Source organism: Papaver somniferum, chromosome 9 (assembly GCF_003573695.1).
Source record: "Papaver somniferum cultivar HN1 chromosome 9, ASM357369v1, whole genome shotgun sequence".
NCBI classification, from domain to species: Eukaryota; Viridiplantae; Streptophyta; class Magnoliopsida; order Ranunculales; family Papaveraceae; genus Papaver; species Papaver somniferum.
In genome coordinates this window covers 39,845,044-39,858,963 of record NC_039366.1, presented here as the reverse complement: position 1 = coordinate 39,858,963, position 13,920 = coordinate 39,845,044, and the positions used below count along the sequence as shown (strand labels likewise).

At 35.9% G+C, this 13,920-nt stretch overlaps 1 protein-coding gene and 1 pseudogene across 1 annotated transcript; both read right to left on the bottom strand.

The window, feature by feature from the left end:
- Window positions 1-6,365: 6,365 nt before the first annotated feature.
- LOC113308644 lies at window positions 6,366-7,057 on the bottom strand (annotated as a pseudogene).
- Window positions 7,058-9,870: 2,813 nt separating this feature from the next.
- Window positions 9,871-12,187, bottom strand: LOC113307863 (40S ribosomal protein S21-like). The gene is made up of 4 exons (XM_026556327.1): window positions 12,132-12,187; window positions 11,917-12,015; window positions 11,672-11,804; window positions 9,871-10,189 (listed from the first exon to the last, which is right to left on the bottom strand). The coding sequence occupies exons 2-4, from the start codon at window positions 11,964-11,966 to the stop codon at window positions 10,127-10,129; spliced, it is 246 nt and encodes an 81-aa protein (XP_026412112.1). The 5' UTR covers window positions 11,967-12,015; window positions 12,132-12,187; the 3' UTR covers window positions 9,871-10,126.
- Window positions 12,188-13,920: the final 1,733 nt, after the last annotated feature.

Below are 13,920 nucleotides of genomic sequence, written 5' to 3'. Positions count from 1 at the left end.
ATAAAATTATTTAAAAAAAAAAGGAACTGAGTAATCGGTTTTCCATAACCCGCTGGAAAAAACCGACACCGATGGAAACCGAGATGGAAACCGAGAGTAGTGGTATTGGTTTGGTTTTGCTAGAAATCGAGACTAAACCGACCATGAATAGCCCTACACGTGGGAGTCTTTTGATTATTTACATGTCCTGAATTTAAAGAACGTGTGGTTGACCTACATGAAATTGAGGTGAACAGTACTTATTTTATTCATTGACGGTTTTGATACTTGTTGTATGTGGTTAAGGTCAACGCAATCATACTATGACCATTCAAACATCCCCGGGCATCTTTTTACTTCTCTGTACGTTCTTGGCTTAAACTCTCTATGGTGATTAGCTTAGGATTCACACCATAATAAAGTCATTTAAACATTGAGCAAAACTCAACTAATTGAGGTGTGAAAATGATTTTTGCATGAGCATATGACTTCTCCTTAATTGACTAATAAAGTTTATTCATAAAACAAAATTTACCGACTTTTGCGGTTTGTTATCTAACAATTTGAAGTTTGTTGGTTATGTATTTTTAGGTTCCTTTGAGTTTTGGTAGTATATTATTAGTTGGTTTTAGGCAAACTAAATGGAACCAATCCATCAGATGTTGGAGTAAATTGAAACACTAAGAGAGCTATAAGATAACAGTAAATAAATGGATATTTCAATAATAGTTATGCATTTATACGATGTACGAAGGAAAGTTCAAAACATTATAGTCATAAACATTTGAGTTCTTTCTAAAGAAGGTCCCATAATAGTTTAGTTCTCTTTAAGTGCATGATTCCTGTCCCAAAGGATACAAAGAAATCGTCCTTCTCGAGATCCTAACAACCAACATAGAAATCAAGTTTCATAGTTGTTTGTCAAGACATACTAGATGAGTTCTGAAGGTATTTGCATCTCTGTAACCCAAAGATCGCTCTGTCAGAAAAAAAAAAATAGTTTTAAAAAAAGAACATCAATTCCAAAAATTCAGAAATTTGGTGTGAGTATAACTATCAATATGTCTATTATACTCAGTTAAAATAATGATTTAATTAAATTCCTTCTAATTTAACAGATAACCTCGAAACTCTACGGCCGGCCAAAAACTCAATTTCGTTTTTCACTCCACAATTAACATCTGTTTTCCAATATAGTATCAACATCGACGATTTACAAATCAATCATTCATTTTCACACTACACCAATTTTCCTGATTCGAAACGGTTTCGGGAGTTACGAATCTGGATTGTATCGATTCATTGCTGTTAGGAATTGTGTTTGCAACGGGGGTTGTAACGGCTAGCGGTCGTTACTATGTGGTATTTTCGTAACAAGCCTGAGCCGTTATGAAATTATATTGTAACATCCCTTAGCCGTTACGATTTCTTTTGTAACACGAAAAAATTACTGCCAGTCACATTGACATGGCAAAATCAGTTGGTAATGACCAATTTTAACCGGGTCAATGTTGGCCGGCAGCTCATTTTCGGCTGGAAATACGCCGGAATTCCAAATAACTTGGATACAGTTTTCATTTCATCCACCATAATCAACAATATCTTCTTCGATCAAATTCATTTCACAATCAATCAATTCTTATCACATTCAAATCCATTCATACAAAAAAGAACATAAATTTTTTCTAAGTACCAATTTTTTTTGTTAAGTATCAAATACTAAAGGAATACATAGAAACTTACTAAGTTCAGTTCATAGAAATTCCTATGTTCACAAATTCGGCTAACTTAGAATATACATAGAAATTTACAAAACTTGCAGCTGCTCTCCAACCTAACATTGCAGTGATACCTTTATCTGAAATCCCAAATTAAGTCTTTATGTTGTTCACCATTATCGTTGCGTACAATGTTGATTTTTCTTTAGGACACGTAGGATGCAATAGTTCTCTTGCCCGTTCAACCACTGATCTCTTTTTCTTACAATACCTGCTAGTTCTGACATTCTCATCTACATCCATTTGTGCTCTTACATTCTCATCCACATTCACACATGCTGTAACATTCTCATCCACATCCACACCTGTTGTAACATTTCCATCCACACCCACACCTTCTTCATGTGGTGTTATCCCTATGTCTTGACCGTGCTTCTTCTCCTGAACTTTTCCCATGATGACGTCATGTTGTATACGCCAAACAAATACCATCTTTGATAAAATGTAATGATATCTCACTAAGTAAAAATAAACCTTTACCATTCGTACAATGTCGAACAGGATATGAAATTACAATCCTCCCACCACCATTATTCTTGGCAAACTGTATAAATGACCTCACAACTTGTACGTATTCACTAGACTTACAGTCACACTTCATCCATTTCTTGTTTTTATCAGACGACATACTACCCTTCAAAATAGACTTTGCAAGATTAAACCAAGTACTTAGTCCTAGTGGTAGGGTTGTCGAGGCCCTCAACTTAACAACGAGAACATCCTCTCAAAGAAGAGAGGATGAGCTACAAGTAGCTTTTGATAAACACCACTAGGACTACTATCTCACATAGATTCAATAAAGATCAAAAGCAGACTTATAAAAATTACTAAGTTCAGTTCATACAAACTTATAAAAATTCCTAAGTTAACAAATTAAACAGAATAGTCCTAGTGGTTTAAGGTTCCCGAAGCCCTGTATAACAACGACGGCAATCTCCTCTCAGATATGAGAGAATGAGCCACAAGTTCCCCACTAGAACTATAGTCATCATGCTCACTGAGAATCAGTCAAGAACAAAACAAAATTACAAACTTCTTAAGTTCAGTTCATAAAAACTTGTAAACAAAATAGAATAACCATTTACATTGATGTCTTCAAATACAAAGACAGAAGAGGTCTGGCAAGAAAAACCGGACCTCGATTGTCTTTGCCTTTGAGACATCAATGTACATAATCAAGTACCACATCTTCCATTTAGCTTCAACTGCAACCGAATATTTACAACACCATCTTATAATCAAACAAACATGTAAACTATTGCAGGTAAGAAAACTAGCTAGTCCTAGTGGGTACAGGGTTGTTGAAGCCCTACAAGTTAACGACAGAAACATCCTCTTAAAGAAGAGAGAATGAGCTACAAGTAGCTTTTGCGAATCACCACTAGGACTAATATCATCAAGCTCACAGACTTATGTTATAAAAAAATAAAAATAGAAATTCGGAAAACACCAAAATCTCAACATGTTTCTATTATCATCCAAAATAAAAACTTAACATGAAATAATACTAAAATCTCATCATGTTTGTATTACCAGTCATAACCGAAACAATCAAAACAATAAACTAATTTCAAATGATAGAAACATACACCTTCTTAGTTCCTCCAAGTTCAACTCTGACCGGTTCTTCCAAGTCAAAACTCTGATAAAACAACAAACCCAAATTACTTGATATTTTGAAACCTTAAAATTGAAATTAAACAAATCAATACATACTAATTGAAATTAAATAAATCAATTCATATACCTTCAATTTCAGTTCTTCAAAGTTCTTTAGTCTTCCAAACCCTAAAATGAAATCTGAAAATCAGATTATATCAGTTAGTATATATCCTTCAAACCATAATATCCTTCAAACCCTAAAATTTGATTTAACAGATGATGAAAAAAATGCCTTCTAAGCTGAGATTTCATATCAGTTCTTCAACACATAAAACCCTAAAATGAAATCAGAAAAAGAAATCGTATTAGATTTAGATGAAAGAAAACGAACGATTTAAATCTCTTTAACCGTAAAACGATTAATGGAAAAACCCTAAAGCGAAAACACTTACGATTGAAATAACAGATCGAAACTGAAGAACCCTAATCTCTATTCTCTTTGATTGAATTAACGGACCGAAATCGAAGAACCTTAATCTCTAATCTCCTTAGAGGAGGTGATGAGAAGAGAAAATAGAAAGAGACGGGGAAAAGAGAAATGGTTAGTTTTAGTCGATGGTTAGATGAAATATCCCTCATCTCTTCAGGGAAGGAATTATCCTCTAGGACAACCAAAGTTGGATGGAAAAGCATGGCGCACGCGCAACTAAACCCTGTTACCATATCTAGTGTGACTAAGCGTGTGAGTAGCACGAGTAACAAATTAGCATGTTACGTATGAAAAAAAATCGTAACGGCTTTTTGTAACAGGAAAATTTGTAAAGGTTGTTTAGCCGTTACGAATTTCAGTTGTGAATCCGGAAAAATTGGGTGGTGTCAATTATTAGTATCTAACTAGTGTCTTAAGATTGTTGGGTGCAAGATCAAAAACAAGGAAAAATCACATAAACAAAAGTTATTGACACTTAGCTCATTTATAATAGAAGTGATTGATTTGGCGAAATGAATGATCCCCTAGACCTCCGCAACAGCAACACGACAAAACTTTGGAAAAACATAATGAGCCACGTGTTCAACAAGTTGTTCTCAAGACATTATCGGCTGGCTACACTCAATAGTGATGCTATAATCCTCAAATGAAGAATGCCTCCAGGATAAAAATACCCTATTACTAGCATATGTTGTGAATGCTCAACTAGAATTTGGCAACTCCGAAAAAATACATCGAGGAATATCGTAAAAGCTTAATAAAACAATAATATTGTTCTTTAGGTCTCTCTAGCAGTATAGAGAAACCATTTTCCTTGATTGCTCAAAGATATGAGAAAAGCATAACAGTTCAAGTGGTTGTTGCTTCAGGAAGGAAGCACTGACGGACTTACAGCTGGGCTAAAGGGGGCTTTACCCCGGTAGCCTTCCCAGCCCACAAGCTAAAAAAAAATCTGCTCGACTAAGGCTTCTAGCCCGGGCCTTAAAAGGGAATTTATCCTTCATGGGCTGTCCCTGGAAGGAAGGAAAAAAAAACTGGTTGGACAGGATATAAGATCGATAAAAGATGGGAAACATAGTTGTCAAAGAAATTGTTCAGGAAATTAGTAACATATAGCTCATTACTTTATTTACCACTCCCTCCGTCCCACTATTAAGTGACCTAGTTCAAGTTTGCACAATTTTTAAGGCAAGCAAGGAGAAAAGTATTTTTAAGCACTTTTTACAATTATACCCTTATGGATAATAAATAGTGAAATTTTGAAATGATTTATCTCTCAAATTACACCACGGATGTTCTCAAACTTTGTACCATTGAAAAGCATTTTAAAACACCTACGTAATGAATATAAACATGACTATCAAATTATGCATATTTCTTATATTTCTTATAATCAATTAAAAAGATAACTTTAGAAATATCATCTTATTTGGTGATATAGGTCATTTAATGATGGGACAAAAAATAAAAGTAACTAGATCATTTATTAGTGGGACGGAGGGAGTATTACCACAAAATATTGAATTGAACTCCTAAAGCATGAAATTACTCTGCTGAATTACAAATTTGTTGTTGATTAAACCGGTACCTCAGAAGCAGCCGAACCTAAAACTAAGTTGCATTAAGTTGCATTAGATTTAGAAACCCAGTGTATTTGTTTTTACTCAAAAAGGGTTAAATAGATTAAAAGATCAATTCTATACCAAGAAGGTAGAGAAATGATGAAATGGGTAGAGAAATGATGAAATGAATACAGAAGCAGCTCAATTATAGTAGAGCTTATGAAACCAAAAAAAAAAAAAAAAAAAAACAAAACCAAACAGAACAGAACAGGTTACATATTACGACATTAGGTTACATATTACGACTTTATTGCTTCCCAAACCAAATTTTTTTCCCCCCAAACCTAGTGTATGTCTCGCTGCTCTTATACCAAGGACATCAATTAAAACATATATGTGTGATTTTATCAAATTGCCAAGATCGTCCTCGAAGTTTAAATAAAGAATCAAATTCTATGCTTCGAAGTTTAAATATAGAATCAAATTCTATGCTTCAGAATCAAATTCTATGCTTCGCTACTCTTTTCAGTTTTCTCCATCTAATCAACATTTCAGGTTTCAAATGGATTAATAGTACTAAATTGGCAAACGCGTCACCAAACAGCTTCAACTAGAGCTACAGGTTATTTATTACATTTATATACGAACCACAAGAACACTGGTTTTCACAAATTTTCCTCCCGTTTGTTGGCATGCGAATTTGGCGCACCACAAGAATAAAATATTCATTCATTTGGAACCATCTAACGTCTTCATGTCATTTCAATCAACACAGTTTGCTCTATTCTCCATATGCAAAAGGAGTATATGCACCAATTATGTGATCTAGTTTTTGTAAAATTCGCATACCAATTCGGTAAACTGATCGCCAGCTCCGGTGAGTATAAAAAATTGCCACCTTAGCTACAGCAAGTTTTAGAACAACGCCATATGGGAAACAAAAAGTAAGGCGTACAAACAAATGCATCCACCATTGACTAGTGTTGATTACACCTCATTGCGACTACCACCTTACAATCAAGCAAGTTAGCTAGAGCCTAGACTAACATAAACACAAAGCATAATTTAAATAAAAATCCATCAGACAACCAAATGAAAGCCACAGATCAGACGTTCAGTTCAGGTTGCACATCGACCCTAGAAACACCACCATGAGCATCATTAGCCGTCTTAGAAACATCAACTTCGCCAACAACAAAACCTTTCATATCAGGATCAACAACGTCACCATCACCTCTCATAACCAGTCTCTTCATCAACATAATTCGGATCACCTTCATCGATAGCTGCTGGTACATCTTGACCCACTGACAATTCATCAACTACCAAATCATGAGGACCTTCCCATGTATACTTACCACCATGACCTGATTTTGGTGTCTTATGCAATCCCATTCCATCTACTGGATGCCTATCCATTCTTTGGACACCTTTATCCCTCATTTTCTTCTCTATGTACCTTAATGTATCTGGATTATGTGTGGTTACTTCTGTCTTTTCTACTTTCTTCATTCCAGCTTCATCTTTGCTTCTTCCTGTGATTACTACACTTTCCTTCCCTTCATCAAGTGTCACTGTTTCCTTCTCAGCCTTCATTGTGCTAGCAATAGCAGTACTCTCTCAACAATCTCACTACTATTTTCCTGTAAACGGGGCAGCAATGTAAAAATTCAGGCGATAAGTGTTTGGTATTTGTACTAGTCATTAGAAGAAACTAGATATGGGATGGGATAGTGGTGAAGAATGTAGAAAGCTCTCGCCATGTCGACACAGTATCTGGGTGTCTTACACGTGTCCTTTAGTTCTAGAAACAACTAGAGTGATCAAAATGTTTGCTTTGTCACAGATCTTCATAGTACGGCACGTAGGAATGTTTTGGTTACCTGTCCTGAAGACTAAGAACGCGAAGTTCACCTGCATAAAACGAAGGTGAACAGTACTTACTTAGTGCAATGACGGTTCTGTCACTGGCTGTGTGTTGTCAAGGTCGACTCAATCATAATCCGACCCAGGAGCGGAAGCACGGGTTGACTAAGCATAAAATTACCCACTAATTCCGTATAAATTGTAATCTAGTCCACCAAGTCGATGCATTTAGTCCACCAAGTCCAATACATTTAGTCCACCCGGTTAGCCCACTGCGGAGGAAATTTACTACAAATGTTTTTGAGTTTCGAAATTGCTCTCAAAAACAAACATTTATAGTAGAGTTTCGAAATTGTTCTCAAAAGCATTTGCAGTAGAGTTGAAACCAACTGAGATCTTGGATTACCGAGCCACTAAGTATACATTTCAAACAATGGAATTCTTTTGACCCCGTACATATTGGTGTTATCATTTTCAAACATTGTTATTAAAGCAAAGGCCATGGACTCAAGGTAATGTTTCTAAGTTATATTTACGATGTCTACTAGGTTTACTTGCATGACATGCTAAGTAATAGAATTGTCCGGACACAAAGCATTATTTATTATTACTTGGCGAACAATTTCGTTTTCGTTAGCAACACCATACAGGTTCAATATCAATATGGGAGTCCACTTTGGAAAAAAAAAATTTAGTCCCCCTTATTCGAAATCCTGGTTCCGCCACTGATCCGACCAGTCAAACATCCCATTTGAGCACTGAGCATCCCAACCAAAGCATGTTTTGACATCTTGTATGTTCTTTGGCTTGAATTCACTCCATTGTGATTTGGTTAGGATTCACACCGTAACAATGTCAAGCCATCTAAACATTGAGGAAATCTCAACTAAATAAGGTGTGAATATGGTCTAACATTTGATTTTCGCATGAGCATATGAGTATGCACAACCTTTTTCGTGACTATAAAGTTTATTCATTAAACAAAACTTGCGAAGTTCTGTTGTCTATCCGTGTATGTATCTTCGGGTTACTTAACCTTAAGTTTTTGGTTCAAGTATAATTTCAGGTGGTACTTCATCAAAGGAAACCCATAAAATGTTGGGAGTAAATTGAAATACTTAAGGAGCAAAAAGCGAACCTTAGTGAGTGAAAATCAGATCTAATTCTTGGAAGTATTCCATTAGTTCAACAATGAAATCACCCGGCCAGGATCCTAGCAACGACATTGAGGACAAGCTCCACTGGTCATTGGTCAACTGTGAATTCGATAAATGTGGAGATGATAAATATCTTGAAACTATTAGTCTTTGTAACTGCTATATAAGAAATATCGGCTTAAAAGAACCAGCAGCATATATTTTATATTTATGTGTACAACTTCGTTTCCAATGAAGGGAAATGATTGATATTACTTACAGGATTGCATCACTTTAATAAATCATAATGACAACTTTATTGCGGCTTTCCTTTGATTGAAATAGCTTGATTTCAATCAAATCCGTCTCAAAAGATTTTTCCAACCAATATCAATTATGCAGCATTCTGCAAATACACTAAAATTGCTGGCTTAGATCTACTCAGTCGTGATTTTGCAGGTAGAAGCAATGGAGCTAGGGGACATTGCACAAGGGCCTTAGATCCTGAACAGGCAGAAGCATTGGCGGCTTTTGAGGCTATTAAATGGGCAGAAGACGAGGGAATAACAAGGTTGCATCTGGAAGGTGATAGCCAAAGGGTGATAAATGCGTTAAATGGAAACCTGGGAGCAATCAAATGGACCAATGCAGGCATAATTATAGACTCAATCTTTCTTTTAAATAAATTTAGCAGTTGGAAGTGTTCTTTTATTTATCGTGAGTACAACAATGTTGCAGACACTATAGCTAAAAAGGCTTTATCTTTTTCTAGAGCACAAGAATGGCAGCTATAATGCCCTCTTGGCTAAGCTCAGTAAATTTCTGAAGATGAAAACTACTTGGCTCTAAATGCCTAAATTTTATCATCCTATATACAGAACCATCTGAGCTAAAGGCTTATATTTCGACTTTCATTCAAAGAGCTGCCTGATGGGTCTGCAGTGTGCACCGAGGTAGATGAGAGAATGAGAATTCAGCACCATCAGTCGCACTAGGGCCTACGGAAGGGGGGACTTTAAAGCTTGAAATTCTCACCAAGTGGTAGTAGTCAATTGACCAACTAGTGATTATTCTACGATTACAGAGAGTGATTCCAAGAGAGATAGCTACATAACGTGTCACAGGTGTGGAACTTGTTTTTCCTTCCACGATGCCATATATGCATTATGAATGCCAATATTGAATATGTTGAACTACATATGATTCACAAGAATGAATATGTGGAACCACATGATTCACAAGAAGCTAACAGTTTATACACAAAAACGAACAGCAAAAGAACTTCATCTCCCCACACTCCTCATCTGTACCCATGAATGTCAGATGATACATTTCCATGAAGCCTGGTAAGATTGAGGCCGGGAAGTGGAATATGATTACTGCCATGACATATTATCATGCAACTGCCTTCAGAAAGAAAACACTACTACATTTGACAAAAAGGCAGAAAAAGAAAAAAACAATAAAAGACATAACCCCTCCAATAACAGAAAATGCATCAACTAGATTTTGTACCACAAGATCAAACTAACTTTCATGATTCTTGAAATGAAAACTTACACAAAATCAAGAAAAGATGTTCAATTTCATTACTGGTTTAGCAATAACCGATTAAATGTAAAAATACTCTAAATATTGCAGTACTCATGACATTACACCTCTGAACAGACTCTTGCCAACATACCCACAGCCATAGATCTTGACATGCACCTACTAGTGTTTTACATCAACTTTCTTCTTCTGCCATAACCGATCGACTGCACTGTCAGCATCTCCCTGAAACATAACAAATCAAAGAAAACTTGTTTATAGATATTCCACAAAACAAAAGGCATAAACTAGGTATTCTTGTACAGTTTTAATCGAACATATTTTCAATTCAAAAGTAACATGCTTTCAACAAGGTGACAAATAAAATGGAACACGATATTTCAACGCACTGGGTAACTTTACACACGCCCAGTGGTCTTAATTTACTTAATCTCAGACACAGCAGCTCCCTATTCTCAACTGGCATTTGTTCAATCTTGAGAACTTATGAACACGTATTTGTTTAATATTTGTTCAAAATATTAAATAAACGAAAACATTTGTGCCCCAGAGTAATGTAGCTGACAAATCAAACTGACATACTAAATCACATATGCACCTGAGCCGTACAGAGAACAAGAGAGTACAAAATGTTTGACAAACCAGACGATAAAAATGTTTGACAAACCAGTAACATTATCATGACTTTTGAGTTTGACATACTAGGAAACCCAGTCCACAGACATTCATAGACAACTCAACAAGTTAACAGCAACAAAACAACAAAATCAACTCAAAAACATTGGTTATTGTTCTCCCTAAGTTATAGCCTATGGTTGATGCATGGTAGAGGCCATCATTGCCTATACAAACCTCTAACAGAACCACATGCTCAAGGAATTTGTATCCAATTACACACTTCATGAAAAATTAGAAAAAAAAGAAAAAAAATTATATAAGTTTAAAAGCTTTGAGGGACTAGTCAAGAGACCACACTTCGTTACATTTATTTTTAATAAAACAAACACACAAATTTGTATGCACATCTTCTTCTTTTTTTCATAGTCCATCCCATAACCTTAAAGCACATAACTATCCATATAAGCCCAGCTCTTAACCTTAAGACACATAACTATCCATATAAGCCATATCAGACCGTTTGCCAAGCATTGTTTTCAGGTAAAGTCTTCCTCATTTTTTATTCTGTTTGTGGTTGTAATGTTTGTTCTCATTTAGGAACTCAATACAAAAATTAGAAACTCAATAATCAACAGTTATGCCTTCTCAAAAATTCAGGTTTAATAGTTCAATACCAGTAGTAAAGCTTTCACAGCTTATGTACATTCCTTTTCTTTTCAACCATCCAAATTGAAACCAAACACTATCGTATCAATATCCTGGTCTTAGCTCTCAAATTGCTCATGTAACATTTATTCAATTCCTTATTAGTGCATTAGTAGATAACCACGTCTTCTTAAGTATGTTACCTGCTAAGGTTCGACTTGTGCTACTATTCTAATGCTAAAAGCCACTAAACATTATTGCCTGCCCAATAACCTACCATCGCATGTCGAAAACCTCGCAAACACCCTAATTTAGCAAATTTTTCTGATAGGTAGTCCTAGCCCCCATAAAGAGTAATAACAGCAATCAAAGTCTAATAAAGAGTAATTCAATTAGTATTAACATCAACACAATCAGCTAGAGATGAATATAACAATCAATTACCTGGGCACGAACGAAACCACTGAGAGCAAAAGTAGAGAACTCTCTATTATAGACACCATTCTCACTAAGATGACCAATGTTAAGCTGAACTGAAGCATGGTCTTTTGCAGTAATAATTCTATTTGTAGCAGAACTGCAAAAATCCAACAAAACACACAATTCTCATCAAAACCTACCACTAGAAATCGTAACCAAATCGTCAAATAAAAGAGGAGAGGAGGGAGGACAAAGATTTTGACGAATACCATTTCCTTGGGATGTAGAGATCCATGTTTTGTCCTTCTTCGTTCATCATCTTGGCAAGATTTTTTTGTAAAACCCTCAACAACTATATGAATCAACAGCTGAAAACAAAAACATATAAAGAGTTGAAGATCATTGAGCAATTAAGTAACTGAAACTAGGGCAAAGAACACTTGATTACTCTATGCGACGCGAGATGGGGTTTAGGGTTACTTACCAGATGGACTGAGAGAGGCTTGCAAGATAGAGAAGAAGAAACCTTGAAAATGTGACTTCTCTACGTTTATATACGGGGGGCAGCGTCGAAACCCTAGAAATTGGCATTAGGGAAAATGACTAAGATAACCCTTGTGTCTATGTGGCGGTCTACTCAATCATGCTCTGACCAGTCAAACATCCCATTTTGAGGTAGCATATGAAGTCTCAACCCAAGCATCTTTTTTGGAACGATTTTTTTGGGACTATGGTTTTATAAGGCCATCTACCCTATACTTATAAGGGATGTTCTAAAGTGTAGACATTACTAATTTGCCCCCCTAACGCTAATTGAGATTATACTAAACTAATAACTACCAAAATATAAAAAAAGCCTAATCTAATCTATTAACAAAAACCAAAATCAGACTACCTTACCGCCGCACAAAGAAAAAAAAATCTTCTTCTTCTTCTTCCTTTCAACATCGTCTTCATCGATTAATCGTCGATTCATAAAATTTTCATCGCCGATTAATCAATCGACTATAAGAATGGTTCTTCGAAAGAAAACCAAAAGACTCCCAGGAACAGGTCCCTCATTAGGACATCTAGCAAATCAGCCAAGTGATTTTGAGATTCATAAAGAAGTGGAAGAGCCAAGTGAATCCATAATCCAGTATAATAGACGCAGTAAGAAGCCTGATTCTTCCTTGGGACCGATTCGCAGGTATTTCCCGAGAAACCCATTTCTTTTAATTTTATTTTCATCGATTCAATTGATTAGAAATCATCAAAATAGGGTTCAAATTGAAGTTACAGTGTTTAGTTCGGTTAGAGCGTCTTTTATTGTTGTCCTAGTTTCTTAACCGAACTCCATGAAAGGAAGAACACGAAGAACGGTTCGGTTTTATAGGATTGAAAACTAGGTTACCGAACTCGTGAGTTCGGTTGTTTCGCAAAAAAATTGTTGAACTGTCATGTAACCGAACTATAGCCATATTACCAAAAATAGGAAAAAAAATCCATGTAACCGAACTGTTTGATTTTTCCCAAAATCTCTAGTACCCACACTACCGAACTCTAGCACCTTTATTCGGTTGTTTCGCATAAATGTTTAAAACTGCCATGTAACCGAACTGTACCCTTATTACAAAAAAAAAATGGCCATGTAACCAAACTGTTCTTTTTTTCCCTATATGTTTAATACCCATATAACCGAACTTGTTCCAATATGTTCGGTTTGTTCGCAAAAAACTTTGACAAGCCGAACTCTTGGCTATTTACATATATATATATATATGTGGAGTTCGGTTTTCTCGAAAAAATAATTGAGTAACCGAAATCTACCCTGGAACACGATTTTTTTTTTCTTGAGTTGCTTTTTTTTTCGTGAATTATTCCTTATTTCTTTTGTTTTTTTGTTTAGTGGCAAAGGTAAGAAATCTAACCAACCATTACCGGAAGATTTGAGAACTCCCACGCCTAGAAGCCCAAAACACTTAGGTGCCGATAAGCGTGGAACCAAAAATGCTAAGTATGGAGGTGGGTCATTACCGGGTGTTGTCATCCAAGATGGTGTCAATAGAGATAATGTTGACAACGTAATTCAACAAGTTAATGAAGAGATCGTGGAAGAGATGAACAGTCAAGAACATAATCAAGGTGGAGAAGATGAACTAGCTCAAGGAGGAGGAAATGAGGGTGGCGATGATGAGGGTGAAAAAGATGAGGAAGGCGGAGACAGTGATGGAGATAAGGATGATGATGAATCAGAGGAGGGCTCGGATGAAGAGGAAGAAGAAGAGGAACAA